At 40.8% G+C, this 17,271-nt stretch overlaps 1 protein-coding gene across 1 annotated transcript; it reads left to right on the top strand.

The window, feature by feature from the left end:
• Positions 1–4,082: 4,082 nt before the first annotated feature.
• Positions 4,083–16,374, top strand: LOC102789921 (uncharacterized). The gene is made up of 5 exons (XM_087840434.1): positions 4,083–4,529; positions 5,538–5,627; positions 9,538–9,972; positions 13,897–13,985; positions 15,739–16,374. The coding sequence occupies exons 1-5, from the start codon at positions 4,083–4,085 to the stop codon at positions 16,253–16,255; spliced, it is 1,578 nt and encodes a 525-aa protein (XP_087696560.1). The 3' UTR covers positions 16,256–16,374.
• Positions 16,375–17,271: the final 897 nt, after the last annotated feature.

The following is a 17,271-nucleotide window of genomic DNA, read 5'->3' as shown; positions in this document are numbered from 1 at the left end:
CATGAACAATAACTGTATGACTGTTCCCGCCACTAACACATGACGCTACACTGTTCACTGCATCGTTCCATGTTTGCACTGATCACCACCTGCACTCATGTATATATCTATCTACTTAGCACTTTTAATTTTAATTTTCATGTTTATTTAAGCGTTATCTGACAGTATGTTTGCACTAAGTACTGCAGCTATTTCCTAATGTTGTAAACCTGCTCAACATTTGGCAATAAAACCCTTTCTGATTCTGATTCTGATTCTGATTCTGAAATGTGTTTGTGTCTAAAACACTTTAGGCCAACTTCTGTTGTTTAAATGTGCTATAGACGTTAAATAAAATAGACACTGAAAAGTTGTGACATTTTTCACAGTTCCTGTTTGACGTCTATTGTTTTTCACTTAAAAAATACTGGATCATTTTCAGTGCTGAACTTAGACGACAGAAACAAAGTATCGATCCAACACTGAAAGCCGTGTGGCTGCTGATAGCATCGATATGAACATTTTGCCTCATTTTCTCTGTTTCTGTCACCGTGATCACACTGGAGTTTTTTCACTGCTGTTCCACAGTTTTCTTTAATAAGCCAGCCCCAGTACAGTTGGTCAAATTTTGTTTTTTAATGAGCATATAGTAGGAGTCAAACCTGATTTTCGACATATTTAAGTAATATTTGTTACTGCTTTCATTGTCTGAGTGCCAGCATGTTCAACCTAAACACAGCCCCACCTGCAGTTTTCTCTGGTTCACATTTGGCACATGTGAATCATTTATGGATCAATTGTGTGGTGACATCTGGACCACATCTGTATTCAGCAAAAATGAATTATTATCAGGACATCCTTTCCTTCTCACAGTAACCCTGACAGGCACATGACCGTGGTTATCAACTCTGTAGGTTACCAGGGTTTCTGAATATAGCTATTAAAAACAGAGAATATGTTGACTTCACATGAACGATCACAAACAACCTCCTCTAGCAGCAAAATTACAATTAAAAAACACTTTTTCTTTTTAGGGAAAGGCCGTATAACTATTGTAAATGACCACGGCAGACCCGGTGACATTAACATGCTTTGCAGCATTCTTTATTAGCACACACTGTTGCTGTTCACAATACACACAGAGCTCACCAGTACCACAACAACAGCCCCAACCAGAGAACCCAGTGCAATATTTAAGTCGTGATTGCGGATGCCGTGCAGGTGCGTCCGCCTTCCCTGCATGGCACCACAGGCCACGCCCCGCCACACCTATATATCTTTGTGGTCTCCTGTCAAAAACATGGATGTGGGACCTGCTGTTCTGCTAACCGCACCTCGTGAATACCGTGACGTGTGACTTACAAGAAAATGTACGAGAGCTGAAACAAAAGTGAAACTTGGATTTAAAACCGGTTGAACAAGCTAACAGGTGGCTGTTCCTGAGAAACAAAACAACGGCCGATGATTTTTAGTCCCCGTCCTCTCTTTAGATCTGCTTCTCCTGCTCTCTAGTGTTCGTCACCTTCAAGAAGAAACAGCATTTTTCAAAGTGCATTTATTGGGTGTATTTGCCGATTGAAGAATAGTCCATGTCTTTGCCTCGAGGTTACTTTTGCAGTTTGCTGTGGGTTATTATCCACTTACACTGTGAAGTTCTGCCTGATCAGTTTCACAGCATTTGTCACATCACAGTTCATCCTGCTGCCGCGATCAGCCATCACAGCAATGACCTCGTTCTACTGGCGGGCCTACAAGCTCCTGCCCTAACGTTGCTTTCACCATGTTTGATGGATGATGTGCATGCTTCTGTCTTTCTCCATACTTTTCTCTTCCCATCAGTTTGGTACAAATTCATCTTGGTTCCATCTGTTTAAGTATTATTTCTCTTTTAGATGTTTGCTGACTGATTCTGGACTTCCTGTTCCTGAGTACAGCCAGTCGTTTGCACCGTCTTGTAAACCCTAAAGTTTTTCTATTTCTCTGTTCTCTATTTTTGTTCTTTCAGCTTAGTGACGACCTCGCATTTGGAAGCTGTTCACTAGAACTCTGAATACGAGGTTCAAAGAGAAACACTTGGAATGAACTCCAGATCTTTTAGTCATTTACTTTGTCATGATGGAGCAGGCCTAACCTGGCAGTGAAACTGTTCCTCCATCACTATCTACTAGTTTTGGGCCTCTAAAAAAGGGGGACTGTGTATAAAGATAACTGTCATTCCTAAGCAGTTAATACGATACTTCTGTTAACCTCCTTGAATTAAAGCTGAAGGCGTGCACTTTAATTTTACTCAGATCTTGATTTTTAAAAATCTTGACTGGATTTAAAATCCACTGTGGTCGTGTACAGTCCAGGCCTGACAGTATGTCAGCCATATTCCCATAAGATGTTTTATGTGATGAGAAATGTAAGAGAGGACACAGCAGAGCGATGGAACCTTTAATACTGGTAGGAATGTAGTTGGACAGGTGATTCCCGTTTGCACATTTCCTTCTGATATTTCTGACTGCCTGTAATTCATCTTACAGATCTATAGGAAAATATACATTTTGAAAAGGCAAATTTGTGCTGATCATAAATCTTTCATGGAGGAAAAGAAAGTTCTCGTAAGCCCGTTTTGTCTGATAGGCTCTGGGTCGGGTGCAGTTGGTTCTCAGGACTGAAACCTATGATAACTCCTGTACAGACCACTCCCAATAAATAACATCATCTACAATCTAAAGTGAAGGACGTAACAATGTGCAGAATGTGAAACAGCTGATAGAAGGATTTCTATTGATGGTGCTTCCTCCTGAAGGCTGAACATTGTTATTTAAACGAAGCAGACTGAGACACAGACTGCACTTTTGGGTGAACCTGGAGAGAGAGGTACGTGAACTCAGCTTTTGTTTTTTCCTCAAAGTCTAGATTTTCACAGATAGTTCTGTGTACATAAAGTACTTATTGACTAATCAGTTTGTGACTCTTTCAGATGAATTGTTTATTTCTAGAGTTTCAGTCATTATTTAGAGATTATCAGAGCACAGAAACAACATTAGTGAAGGTTACCAATGACCCTCTGAAAGCCTCTGACAGCGCACTCTCTGGACCTGTCCTAGGCAGCGTTCAGTACCAGTGACCATAATATTCTTCTGCAGACAGTCGAGTACTTTGTACTGTGGGTGTTGGTACTGAAGAAATGCAATGCACCTGTTTGGATCATTTCTAATAGGTTCTGGTAGATTCTAGTAATTTTTTATGTAAATATTCTTGTCTGTCTTCTTCACCCACAAAACTTAGTCACAGAGTTGCACATGGTTCTTGGGTTGGGACCAGCGCTTTTTATTTTATACATACTTTCCATAGGTGCTGCTTATTACAATAATACATACGACATACCCAGGCCTGTCTTCAAGACATAAAGGTCTAGATGACCACTATTTTTTCTGCTTCTAAATTCTGATTTAACTGTTATTGTACTTCCTGCGAATAACCCTCAGAAACCTGGTGTCTAAGCAGGCCTTGGCCTCCAGTGAGGCTCCACTTAGGTCTCATCTTTATCTGCATTAAGATATCAATACTTCCAGCCATAAATAGAAGTATTGGTATCTACCCAACTGTGTTAAATAATATATAGAATATATTCATCTTATAATATTTTAAAATTGGGGGGACAGTTGTTGGATTTATTGAGATTTGCATTTTATTATTATTATTATTATTATTATTATTATTATTATTATTATATATTTTTTATCATTATTTTCTGTTGGCTTTTTGTTGACATCATAAAGCCAAACTGAAATGAATCAAGTGTTTTTGTCTCTGTCTTTTTAAGATTCATGTTTTCCAGTTTTTTTCATAGTATATTATTGTATATGTGGATTTTTATTCCATATGTTTGGACTGGAAATTATTTAAGATTAACTTTACTTAAAAATGAATTTAAAGTAAATTCAAATTGCTTTTCTGGACACACCTTTAAATTACTTGACATATAATAATAATAATAATAAGCCTTTTTGAACGGTAACCATTACCCTGTTTTTGTCTTAATTTGATGATGTCCTCATCATAATAATTCTTCTTCCTGCAGGGACACTGACACTGATATCAGAAAATAAAAAATGAGCATTGAGTGGGCTGAAAATGACGGTCTTCCTTCTGGGGTAGTTCGAGTGCACTGTAAAGGACCAAAAGATGGTAAAATCTATGTCATGTACCATGGCACAAAAAGGGCGAGTGCTCGATCGATCTGGGCTTCAGGTTTTCGTCAGTCTTCAGTTGGGATGCTCGGTCGGGGCGTTTACCTCAGCAGAGACCTGGAGAAAGCTAGTCGCTATCCCATCAAACACCCTGAGGATGACAGGGTTGTCATTAAGGTTAGGGTCAACGTGGGAAAAGTGAAGGCCATCAATCGTCAGGACCACCCACTTCAGAAGACCTGGCATGACCACGGATATGACACCGCCTGGGTGCCGCCCGACTGTGGGATGGTGACGAGCGGCCTGGAGGAGAATTGTGTCTGGGATCCCGAGCGAATCACATTCCTTGAGACCATTGAACCAAAACCTGTCAGGGATCCTCGAGCTGGTTCAAGACCGTGGTGGTGTTGGTCGTGGTGGTGCTGGTTGTTGTCGTGCTTGCCATGGTGGTTCTGGCCGTGGTGGTTCTGGTCGAGTTCGTGGTCGCGCTGGTGATAAACACTGAGCTTGGTTCATGTAGCCTTTGAACGACACTTATTTTGTTTTGTCTGTTTCTGTCTTTTGGGGTAAAATACAGGCTTGTGTGTCTTTTTTGTTTATTTATTAATAAAAACCTTTATTCTATTGTCAACTTTGCCTCCCTGTCTCCTTTTTCAAACTGGATATTGTTATCTCGGTAACATCAGTTCAATATTTATTCATATTAAAGCATTTTTAGTGTAAGGTAGAGCCTACTATCTTAGTGAGAAGACCCCATCAGTGAAGCAGGACTTGGTGACAGTGGGAAGGAAAAAGACTTTTCATACTTTATTCAAAAAGGGAAACGTTCATATATTCATTAACAGTAAAGTGCCTAAATGCACTGAATGCTCCCAAGTGATTGGCTGATTAACCAGTTTTGCTAACAAGCAGATGAACAGCTGTACATGATGAATTGTGGGTGAGTGTATATTCACTTTGCTGTGACACCAGCTTATCTGGTCAGACGCTGTATAAGTTGGTAACACAAAATGTTTATAAAAATGCATAAAATTAAAATAGTTGGAGACGTGAGCACCACAGAGATGACAAAACTAAAGAATATAATGATCTTAAAAAATGTAAAATCATAAAAAAGCAACAAAGATGTACAAAAATCCAAGAAAAACAACACAAAAAGGGAAAAATTGCCTATAAAGATTTTTTTAATAGCAAAGAGGACATAAAATAGCCCCCAAAAAACAAAAGGGGGTTTGTAGGGGATCTTGCTCTTTTTAGGAGGCATGGGTTTGCTTTTTTTAACCTCCTGAGGATCTTGGCCGACATACCAAATTTCCTCAGCCTCCTCAGGAAATACAGCCGCTGCTGAGCCTTCTTGACCAGCTGTGTGGTGTTCAGTGTCCAGGTGAGGTCCTCACTGATGTAGACGCCCAGGTACCTAAAGCTGCTCACCCTCTCCACTTCAAGGCCCCGGATAAACAGCAGCTGGTGAGGCCTCCTCTTCTTCCTCGTGTCCACTATCATCTTCTTTGTCTTGTCAGTGTTGAGGGTGAAGATGTTGTCCTCACACCATGACATCAGACAGGCCACCGCTCTCCTATAAGCGGCTTCGTCTCCTCCAGTGACGCGACCGATCACTGTGAACTAGAGGATGGGACTTTCTTGTAGCTCTTGATAAAACTTGGGCTGTTCTGTCTGTTTGTTTTTTCAAATGTCTGAGTTGTTTGATGAGTGGACATGCTGCAAATCAATTTCCCATTGGGGACAATAAAATGATCACTGACCATTGTTATCAGCTCTATACACTGACCCAGGGTTTCCCAGAAGCAGTGTACACATCATATGACCGATCACACGCCTGGTCTGCCAACAACAGGACAAAGTTATCAATCAAAAAAACTAATTTTTTGTAAAAAACAAACAAACAACAACAACAACAAAGGCAGTATAAACATTTGTGCCCTCTTGGGGAAAGTAAAACAATGAAACTTTCAGCTGAGTCTGCCACTCTTAAGCGACACCATCCAGTCTGCCTGAAAGTGAAAGACAAAGAAATCTGCAACAGAAAAAGTTAAACATGGATTTACAGCAGGTTCAACGACATGACAGGTAGCTTATTGTTAAGCAACGAAACAAACACAGTTATTTATTCCCTTCCACCCTCTGTTTGTTCTAAATATTTTATGGAGATGCAATGGTAAATACCAAAAGTCTCATTCTGCCTGAAAACTCCTGATCTGTGTGTTGCTGTGTGGCAGGAGTGAAGCCTGATTCACACACTGACTGTGGAGTCAAGAGCCACGCGCATCAAAATAAAGAATTCTGTTCTTAAATAATAATTTGTAGAATAAATTCTGCACTTGTAAATCCATTTTTGAATTCCACTTTAATAAACTTCATTTCAAACCACTCTGAGACATCTTTCTTTCAGTTTTGTTTCACCTGCTGTTGTTAAGTCGCTTTAGGCTATACAATATTTACTGGGTGTGGTCCTAAAGTGACTTAACAACAGCACGTGAAACAAAACTGAAAGAAGGATGTTTCTTTTTAAACAGAGCAAGTGAAACACAGGTGAGTTATTGATTCCCTTTCCTCCCTTTCTTTGTTCTAGGCTACATTGGTCTTCCTCACCTGGACCACCTTGGAGGGAACTTAGAGCCTTTTTTTTAGTTGATTACGTAATTCATCAGGTTGTATGTGAGGAGCAGGATTTTGAATTCTGGATTTAACAGGAAGCCAAAACAGGAGAAATCTGCTCTCTCTTTCTAGTCCCTGTCAGGACTCTTGCTGCAGCATTTTGGATTAACTGAAGGCTTTTCAGGGAGTTTTTAGGACTTCCTGATAATAATGAATTACAGTCGTCCAGCCTGGAAGTAATAAATGCATGAACTAGTTTTTCAGCGTCACTCTGAGACAGGATATTTCTAACTTTAGAGATGTTGCGCAAATGGAAGAACGCAGTCTTACATATTTGTTTAATATGTGCGTTGAAGGACATATCCTGGTCAAAAATGACTCCAAGGTTCCTCACAGTGTTACTGGAGGCCAAGGTAATGCCATCCAGAGTAAGAATCTGGTTAGATACCATATTTCTAAGCTTTTCAGCGCCGAGTACAATAACCTCAGTTTGATCTGAATTAAACTTTTCACGAGTACCTACTTGGCTCGACTTGACTTAACTCGGTTCCGGTCATGTTGATGTAATTTCTGTGCGACATGAACGCCACAACAGCACGTTGAGGTGATGGTAAACCTGCTGCTCAGTCTGGGCCTTTTTGTCAGACTCAGGGCCACAGTGTTGTTTTTTCTGGACACATTTCCCTCGTTGCCAGGTTTCAAAATGGCGGTTTAGATTTTTGTAAAGGAGAAGCTCTCAAGACTCATCGAGTGACACCACTGACTAGCCAATCGATGACATGCCGTCTGGTGAGGTCACATTTTCGTATCACCTGGATCCCCAGCCGAGTAGGTACTAACAGTAGGTCCCAGGCACTACCGCCTAATAGAAACCCCCAAAAATGAGTCGAGGTGTGCAGAGCCGACTCGAGTAGGTGGTAGTGGGAAATGGTTATTAGTTACAGCACTTTCAGAAAGACGTCTGCTGTAATGAACTGTATACCCCACAGCTGTATAATCCATTATCGTAAATTGAAGTAATGATAAGACAAAAGAAGACTGTTTAATGTTCAGTTTCTGTCGGAACAAATGTGTGACTAAAGACACTGATGGGCTCTTTTATATTTTGAGAGAAGCCAATTTAGTGTAATAATAGCTTCAGGCTGTCGTTTTCAGCATCTGCAGCTTTACATAAATGCAAAGTTAGCAGCAGCCTTAGAGCCACAGCAGGAGCTAGCTATATGGGAAATATATCAGCCAAATTCCCGTAAACTTTCACTGGTCCAAACGAAAGACAGTCTGCAGCAGAGCAATGGAAACATTTGCAAATACAGCAGGAATCTGACTGGACGGGCATTTCCTGTTACGTGTTTCTGTTATATAACTCATCTGCATCTGAACAAAAGAGTATAAAATTATAAATATTAAGGAGACAAATTTCCTTTAATATCACAAAACTTTTATGGAGGAAAATTGGAAAGTGCCAAAAGTTTCTTTCTGGCTGAAAACACCTGATCTGTGTGTTGCTGGGTGGCAGGAGTGAAACCTAACTCACACACTGACCACACCTAGTACATATTGTCTGTAACCTAAAGCAGAGGACGAGCAACAGCACATGAAACAAAACTGAAAGAAAGACGTCTACTCTTAAAGGAAGCAGAGTGAGGCACGGACTCCATTCTTGGACCAACCTGCAGAGAGGTACGTGGACTCAAACAAAGTCTGAATGTTTACAGTGAATGTTGTCTGTGTGTTTGAGGACATATTTAGACGCTGCTGTGAACTTCCTGACTAATAAAAGCAGATTTGTGCCAGTTTAATCAGGACTAAACGATCCAGTGAGAAGCTGCAGAAAAATGTAACTCAGCAAACCTGAGCTGGTTTTAAATTGTACTTAATGGCAAACTTTTCAATGAGTTCAGTGTTCGAAAACTGTCATTTGACAGACTTTTACACCTATTATAGTTACATTTTTGCCATAAAAACATTAGAATATTTTGGTATCAGCTGCTCAACTTTAAGGTCACACTGTTTTAAATTTATTTGTATTTTTACTTTGAGTTAATCAAAGTAATTTGGTTCTTAGCAGGTTCTAAAAGGATTTATAGCCTCAGATGAACAGAAAATTAAGTGAAACTGCACAGTGTGGAAATCTAACTACACTCTATCATTCAGGAGCTTTTTGAGGGGTCAGAGGTCAGACTGTCATTTATTCTGCACTTGATAAGATTGAACCACAGCTTTTAATGCACAGACTTTTGGATCAGTGTGACTCGAGTAAAAATCTTTCTGGATGACTTCCTACCTAACAGGAGTGAACAGTGTTGTGTCTGAGCAGGTTGTGACATCGACTGGTTCAGCAGAAGGATGTTGTGTCCCCTGCTGTTGGTGATTCTGTACACAAACCTGTGTCGGAGCACATCTGACAGTAAAATCATTTGAAAGGATGCAAATAACACGGTTATTGTTGGGTGTTTGCACGGCAGCAAAAACCAGCCACGGATTTGTTGTTGAGCCCTGATCACTGATCTCCAGCTGTTTGTTTTTAGAAAGAAGAGGCTTCGTCCTCTTTTTCTAATTGTACTGTCATGAACTTTAACCTTTAACATGCTAACTCAGGCCTGTAGAGTCACATGGGCTGAATTTGCTTGGACGTTCACTGAGGAAAATTCTTAATTTTATAGCTAATCTTATCTGTTTTGTCTTGTCACTGATGTCAGTAACATATTTTTTCTACAGGGACACTGACACCAACATCTGGATCTGAAAAATGAGCTTCCAGTGGGTTGAAGATGACGGTCTTCCTGATGGGGTAGTGCGAGTTGACTGTGAAAGGCCAGAAGATGGTGTAACCTATGCCATGTACCACGGCACTACCAGTGCGAACGCTCGATCGATCTTGGCTTCAGGTTTTCGCCAGTCTTTGGACGGGATGCTCGGTCCAGGGGTCTACCTCAGCAGAGACCTGCAGAAAGCGAGTCGCTATCCCTTGAAACACCCTGTGCATGACAGGGTTGTCATTAGGGTTAAGGTCAACGTGGGAAAGGTTAAAGCCATCAATCGTCAGAACCACCCACTTCAGAAGACCTGGCATGACCACGGATACGACACCGCCTGGGTGCCACCCAACTGTGGGATGGTGACGAGCGGCCTGGAGGAGGATTGTGTCTGGGACCCGAATCGAATCTCAATCATTGACACCATCAAACCAAAACCTGTCCAGCGTGCTGGAGGCAGCGCGTGGGGTTACAAGTAAACTCAGAGCAGGTTCTGATTATTTTGTACGTTCAAATATATTTTTTTATATTTGAATAAGAAATCATAAATTGACATATTTTGTAACCATGTCAGTGTAACCTGAAAAATAAACATGCCATAGAAATGACTTTACTATTGTGTTCATTGCAATATTCATATGTAAATAATTAATTATTCCATATTTGTATGCATAAAAAACACTGAAAACACATCAGACGTCTAAACTGAGACATTTTACTGTTTAATAAAAAAAAAATTGTTGGAATTTGATGACAACAACACAGCTAAAAACAACTGGGATGGAGGAAACAAAGGCCTGGAAAAATAAATGGTGCTAAAGAGAAACAACAAGAGCAACACTGTGAGACAAAACTTTGTGTGTTTACTTTGCAAACACACAAAGTAAACAGTTTGTGTGTTTGCTGATGTTTGATGAGCTGATAGAAAAGTCACTCCCTTTATGCTCGCTGCTCTTAGTAGAGCTGGATGCCACCAACAATCTCCAGTTTTGATTGGCTGTCATTTAACAGCAGATTTTGCCTATGGGAGGAGGCTGCCCTTCATCTCATAAAGATTCATAGAAGTAAAATAATCCTCCTCAATCTAAAACTGTGAATACTTTGAATATGTCATCATGTGCAGTACACATATCATCAGAAGAGTCAGAGAAATCCTGGATGCATATGAAAGACCTGTGAAAAACATCTTTGGCAGTATTTGAGAAGCACTCAGACTTTAAATTCAGGATTATTTCACTCTGATAAGATTAAAGCTGAGACTTGGCACTTTAACACTATCTCTACTTTTAAGATTAGGCTTCAAACTTTCCTTTTTGCTAAAGCATATAGTTAGGGCTGGACCAGGTGACCCTGAATCCTCCCTTAGTTATGCTGCAATAGACGTAGGCTGCCGGGGGATTCCCATGATGCATTGAGTTTTTCCTTTCCAGTCACCTTTCTCACTCACTATGTGTTAACAGACCTCTCTGTATTGAATCATATCTGTTATTAATCTCTGTCTCTCTTCCACAGCATGTCTTTATCCTGTCTTCCTTCTCTCACCCCAACCAATCACAGCAGATGGCCCCGCCCCTCCCTGAGCCTGGTTCTGCTGGAGGTTTCTTCCTGTTAAAAGGGAGTTTTTCCTTCCCACTGTCGCCAAAGTGCTCATAGGGGTCATATGATTGTTGGGTTTTTCTCTGTATCTATGAAGCGCCTTGAGGCAACTTTTGTTGTGATTTGGCGCTATATAAATAAAATTGAATTGAATTGAATTGAATTAACGGAGCATCCATTATTTTATTTCCTGCTGAATGTGCTGAAAGTGAAACAGCTGCTGTGTGGATGCGATCAGACGTATTTCTGCTTTATTCTGTGTAAACATAGAATAAATTAATAACATAATATTAATGAGTAGATTCATAAAGAGCCTGTGAGTGATTAACAAGTTCATCCATGTGGCAGTGATTACTGTGGAGCCACAGCGCCCCCTGGACATGACAGCAGGCATTACTCAGTGTTCTTAATCAGGAGACACACTCAAAAAATAAAATGTAAAAAATAAATAAATAAATAAAACATTTAAATAACACTCAAAAAACAAATATGCAAAAAAAAAAAGAAGTAAAAGTATCCAAAAGAAATGTACAGAATGAAGGAAAATATAAAGAATTGACACTAAAGTTTATAGAAAATTGACAAACTGACTGCTGGACCCTCAAAGTTAATATGGGGGGTTCTTCATATACAGGAGACACATCCAGCTATTTCATATCCAGCTCTGAGCCACTGCCTTAAGAGGTGGTCAGGAAACTATTAACAAGCAGCAGGTTGATCAGTCCAGGTGTGCAGGCCGAGGGTGGGAACCGTAATGAACTCCGCCCAGGCGGACAAAGACAATGGCTGTTTCTCAATTCAGTGTCTGCAGCCTCAACGATCCTCAAGGGCCGCGTACTCAAAGACCGCTAAGGCCGGAAGTGCGAGGCTTGTGAAATGGGACGGTCTTGCCTCCGTCGCGCTGCCCAGGTTGCCTAGCAACCATGATACTAACAGCTGGAAACGTTTCATACAGCTTTGTTTGACAGAAATGAAGGAGAAAATCTTTTGTTCATTTGTTTGTTTCTACATGAGCTTTGATCATTCTCTGATTAAGCTCAGCTATTGAACGGCGTATATTTTAAAGTAAAGGCTTTAAAACCAAGTTAGTACAAACGTCACTAATGTCACATAACTTTGCCGACATGTGGCCAACAGGAATGTTTTAATGTTCTTCGTTATTAAACATTTGCACATAAATAAGTGACATAATATTCAGTACTTACTTAAAGTTTACTCTTCGGGCGCCCCTCATCCGCCGTTTTTTTCGGCAAAATTATCCACACCCACCACCGCGCTATGCATTCTGGGATATGTTGGGCCACGAAGTCTACACCGCCACGTCCTTAAAATTCAGGGAAATGAAGGACGCATTTGAGGGCCGCATTTCGAGCAGCCTTCGAATTGGGACAGCCTTCGTCGCGTCGCTGTGACGTAATCGGCCTTAAAATGCGGCCTTTAAGGCTGCAGACCCTGAATTGGGACACAGCCAGAGAGAGAAAAGCAATATCAAAACATGTGACCAAGAGTGAGCGAGCTGAGAGACACAGGGACCATGACACTGACCAATAAGACCAGACTGGGTAACCTGGTTAAAGTGGCTGGTCAGACTTCAGGGAGGTCTCAGGTCCAGCTTTTGGACTTTTATAACAGGCAGGTGCTGAAGAAGGCGACCGCTGTCATGTCAAGTTTAAAACAAACCGTCTCTTTAGAGATTTTCAGCTGCTTCCTTCAGGTGTGAAGTGCCTGCAGAGAAAACCACGAGACATAGTGTCTTTATACCTGCTGCTATTATCGTGCTTAACAACACTAAACCATAACTGTTGTTGCCAACACTCTCACACACGACACTTTCTTGCAGCTCTTGATAAAACTTGAGCTGTTCTGTTTGTTTTTCTTAAATGTCTGAGTCGTTTGATGAGTGGACATGCTGCAAATCAATTTCCCATTGGTGACAATAAAATGACCACTGACCAGGGTTTCCAGTTATTACAATAAAGCACTAAAGTGACACCAGTTAGATTCAAAAGGACCAAAGACGTACAAAAAGAAAGCAAATATCACAACCGCAAAGGTACGAAATTTTAAAAACACGCAAGGATGTAAAAATATCGACACTAAAAAAACAAAGAGGGAAAAATGACTGTCAGGAAATACACAATGGTGTCAAACAGACAGAAGAATGACACAAACACAAACTGGTCACCTTTTACATGTCTGTGCACACAAAACAATGAAAAAATCTAGTTTTAAAAAGATGCTCAGTGACCACAAGAAGATACAAAGCAACACAACGATGAACAAATTAACTGCACGAAGATAAAAGAGACGTATACAACAACACAAAGAGATCAGCGTCGATGTCTCTGCACACAAACCCTCCTCACTACCGAAGGACATCAATGTGACGATGTTGATCCTTGGAGTCACAGTGATAATGGGAAATATGTCAGCTGTATAACAAACGTAAGTCAGTCTGCAGCAGGACAATGAGAGGACTGGAATTTCCTGTAACACGTTTCCTTTTGAGTCTTTTGATAACCTGCTGTTCATCTGCGTCTGAGCAAGAGCATAAAATTATAAATATCAAAGAGACTAATTTCCTTTAAAACCTTAAATGTTTCATGGAGAAAAACTGGAAAGTACCAAAATTCCTGTTCTGCCAAAAACTCCCTGATCTGTGTGCTGCTGGATGCAGGAGTGAAACCTAACTCACACTAAGTACTCCAGGACATGCTGCCTGTAACCTAAACTGAAGGACTTAACAGCACGTGAAACGAAACTGAAAGGAGGATGTCTATTTCCTCCTGACGGCTGAAAAGGTCGTTAAAAGAAGCAAAGTGAGACACAGACTCCATTTTTGGATCAGCCTGCAGAGGTACGTGGACTCAGCAAACACACTTTTCTTCTTTTTCCTTAAAAAGTCTGAATGTTCAAAGTAAACGTTGTCAGTACTGTGTGTATGAGGACATATTTACACTCAGCTGTGAACTTTCTGACTGATAAAAGCAGATTTATGCCAGTTTTATCAGGACTTAATGATGAACTTTTCAAGTGTGTGAAAGTTCAGCGAGAAGCTGCACGGAAATGTGATTCAGAAAACCTGAGTTTGAGATTATTGTGAAACAACTTTTCAGTGAGGTGATGATTCGTGAAATAAACGTGAACATTAATCAGAACATCGTCATCGTCTTTCACAGCTACATGGACAGTGAGCCAGTTCAAACTTATTCTATTACATGTTTATTCAAATATTCATTTTTCCGTTAATAACAGTCAGATTAAGTCAGTAAGAGCCGCTGACCTCTGAGGCCAGACACTCATCTTTGGCACAGCAAGTTTATCTTTTGCTTTTATTTGATCCTGTCTGTCAGCTTTTGCAGTCAGAATTAGAATCTGAACTCACTGTTGAGCCAAATATGTTTTGCTTTTTAAAGATCTGAGGAAATAAAAAGGGGAGAAAATAAGAACATGACAAAGCACAGATAGAAATGCACCATGTATCACCAGCTGCTGCACCTGTGAGAAAAAACAAACATACACTCACCAGTTGATTAGGAACTGCCTTTTTCAGCTAAGAAACATCTCCAAACTGCGAACTTTGCTGTCTAAGTCTGAGTTAGAAATGGTTATTTCTCTTTAGCTTTTATTTCTTCTCGCTCAGATTATTGTAACAGCCTTTTTCTTTGTTTGAGCAAAAGGAATCTTGAGCGTCTCCAGTTAGTCCAGAATGCTGCTGCAAGGCTTTTAACTAAGACATGAAAAAGAGAGCACGTTACACCAGTGTTACGTTCATTACACTGGCTTCCAGTACATTTCAGAATTCATTTTAAAATCTTGGTACTGACTTTTAAAGCTTTGAATTGTGATGCCCCTGCTTACATTTCTGATCTTTTAGAACCCCACGCTCCCTCTCGCAGCCTGAGATCTTCTAATCAAAGGCTGTTGGTAGTCCCTCGAACATATTTTAAAACCAGAGGAGATAGATCTTTTAGAGCGGTGGCCCCCAGGCTGTGGAAGTCTCTCCCTCCATCATTACGTTGCCTTGATTGTATTTATTCTTTTAAAAAACAACTTAAGACTCATTTATTTAGATTGGCTTTTAATTAGATTTGTGCTGTGTTTTATTATTAATGTATTTTATGTATTTCTGTTTTATATTACTGTGAAGCACTTTGTGGTTTTTACCCTGTGAAAAGTGCTACATAAATAAATTGATTTGATTTACAGCACCTGAAACACAAAAGCATGAAAATGCACAGATACATAAATCAACAATCTTCTTGTGAGTGTTTGTGTGAGAGAGAGAGAGCAGCATGAGCCAGAAACAGGAGCCCAGCACCCAGCAGAGCGTCCATGTCCACTTTGATAATGAAGTGATAATTCCCAATTTAAGAGATTAAATGTATCTCATATCGTCAGATCTGACGCAACACAATGAAACACAACACCTGCCTGGACTGGAAAGTATTTAGGATGAACCACTGTTATTTTATAATGAGTTATAAATACTGTAAAAATAATTTTAAACACCTGATTTCTTATAATAACTCCCCATTTAATATAACTAACTCTCTATTTTAAAGTTCAGGCTTCTTGTTCTTGACGCTGTGATGTTCTCATGATTTCAGAGACAATCACACCAACATCCGAATCAGAAAAATGTACTTCCAGTGGGCTGAAGATGACTTCCTGCCTCCAGGGGTGATACGCGTGGATTGTGAAGGGCCAAGAGACGGTACAACCTACGTCATGTACCACGGCACCACCAGCGCGAGAGCTAAAAGTATCCTGATGACAGGTTTTCACCAGTCTCCGGACGGGATGCTCGGTCCGGGGGTCTACCTCAGCAGAGACCTGGAGAAAGCGAGCCGCTATCCCATTGGTCACCCTGAGTATGACAGAGTTGTCATTAAAGTTATTGTCAACGTGGGAAAGGTGATCGTCATCAACTATCAGAACCACCCACTTAAGAAGACCTGGCAGTACAACGGCTACAACACCGCCTGGGTGCCGCCCGGCTGCGGGATGGTGAAGAGCGGCCTGGAGGAGAATTGTGTCTGGGACACGAGTCGAATCTTAATCATCGGCACCATCGAACCAAAACCTGTCCAGGGCGCGTGGGGCAGCGCGTGGGGCTATAGGTGAACTCAGAGCAGGTTCTGATTATTTTGTACGTTCAAATGTATTTTTATATATTTGGATAAAATAAACGACGTGTTCTTCTGTAACCGTGTCGCTGTAACCCGAAGAATAAACGTGTCATTAAATAAGCTGCTCTCTGTGTGTGTTCAACACCATTTTATATACAGTAGAACCAGTTATATATGAAGCCACATGAAACTACAGGTATGTCTTAAAGACATGAAGGCCTGGGCGACCTGTCATTTTCTACTTTTAAATGAAGACGTCTTTAAAACATTTGGCTCTAAAAGTCAGAAACACGGTGTCAGCACAGTGAATTTTAGCTGATTTTCAGGCTGAGAAAGACACTTTCTCTTGTCTTAGTGGACGTATATTAACTTTGTATGACACATTCTTTTGCCAGACGTTCTGCAGCTTCGTCCTTGAGCTACAGAAACAAATGAAACACTGTTTTTCACTGATACCATCCAAGCCAGTCTTACACTGCGGCTTTTCAAGGACGTCGAGTTACATCAGGTCACACTGTGCTCACACGTTAGTGTCTGAGTAACAATAATAATCTTTCAAAGACAAAGAAGCAGCTTTATGTAGCAGACAGGACTTCATCAGACTTCAAAGCTGAGCAGTGTCCATGAGACTTCTGATGGGAGGAGCTTCATCCATCCTGCATGTGCGGCTGTTTAAATATCTGTAAACACGTCTGCTTTTGAACACGGAGCACACCTCACAGTTTAGATGCATCCCTGACTTCAGTTGCACGTGGACGCTGGCAGCACCTGCAGTTTGATCTGTGGTGGATAAACTTTCACCTCGTGCAACCTTGTTTTTGATGCCAGTGTTGCAGGCTGTGACTCACCCCGAAGACACAGCTGCTCATAAGAGCGCGAAATGAAGAGGTAGTCAGCGATCAGCATCTGTGAGGTGGTTTCACAGCCCGAAGTCTCTGTGCTGACTTCATAAATCCAGCTTTGCACTTCATAATTGTTGCATTATTTGCCTCAGTGCCTGTGTGCTTCGTG

The sequence above is a fragment of the Neolamprologus brichardi genome, chromosome 4 (genome assembly GCF_056152115.1).
Source record: "Neolamprologus brichardi isolate AB-2024 chromosome 4, ASM5615211v1, whole genome shotgun sequence".
In the NCBI taxonomy this organism is placed as follows: domain Eukaryota; kingdom Metazoa; phylum Chordata; class Actinopteri; order Cichliformes; family Cichlidae; genus Neolamprologus; species Neolamprologus brichardi.
Note: the sequence above shows the minus strand (reverse complement) of the source record. Positions and strands in the feature narration are given on the sequence as shown.

Excerpts from the sequence above, each read along its gene's own strand:
- LOC102789921 (XM_087840434.1), top strand. The coding sequence starts at position 4,083 with ATGAGCATTGAGTGGGCTGAAAATGACGGTCTTCCTTCTGGGGTAGTT. Across the intron at positions 4,530-5,537 it reads AGACCATTGAACCAAAACCT|TGTCCAGGTGAGGTCCTCAC; the intron begins GTCAGGGATCCT and ends TGTGGTGTTCAG. Across the intron at positions 5,628-9,537 it reads CCCCGGATAAACAGCAGCTG|TGGGTTGAAGATGACGGTCT; the intron begins GTGAGGCCTCCT and ends ATGAGCTTCCAG.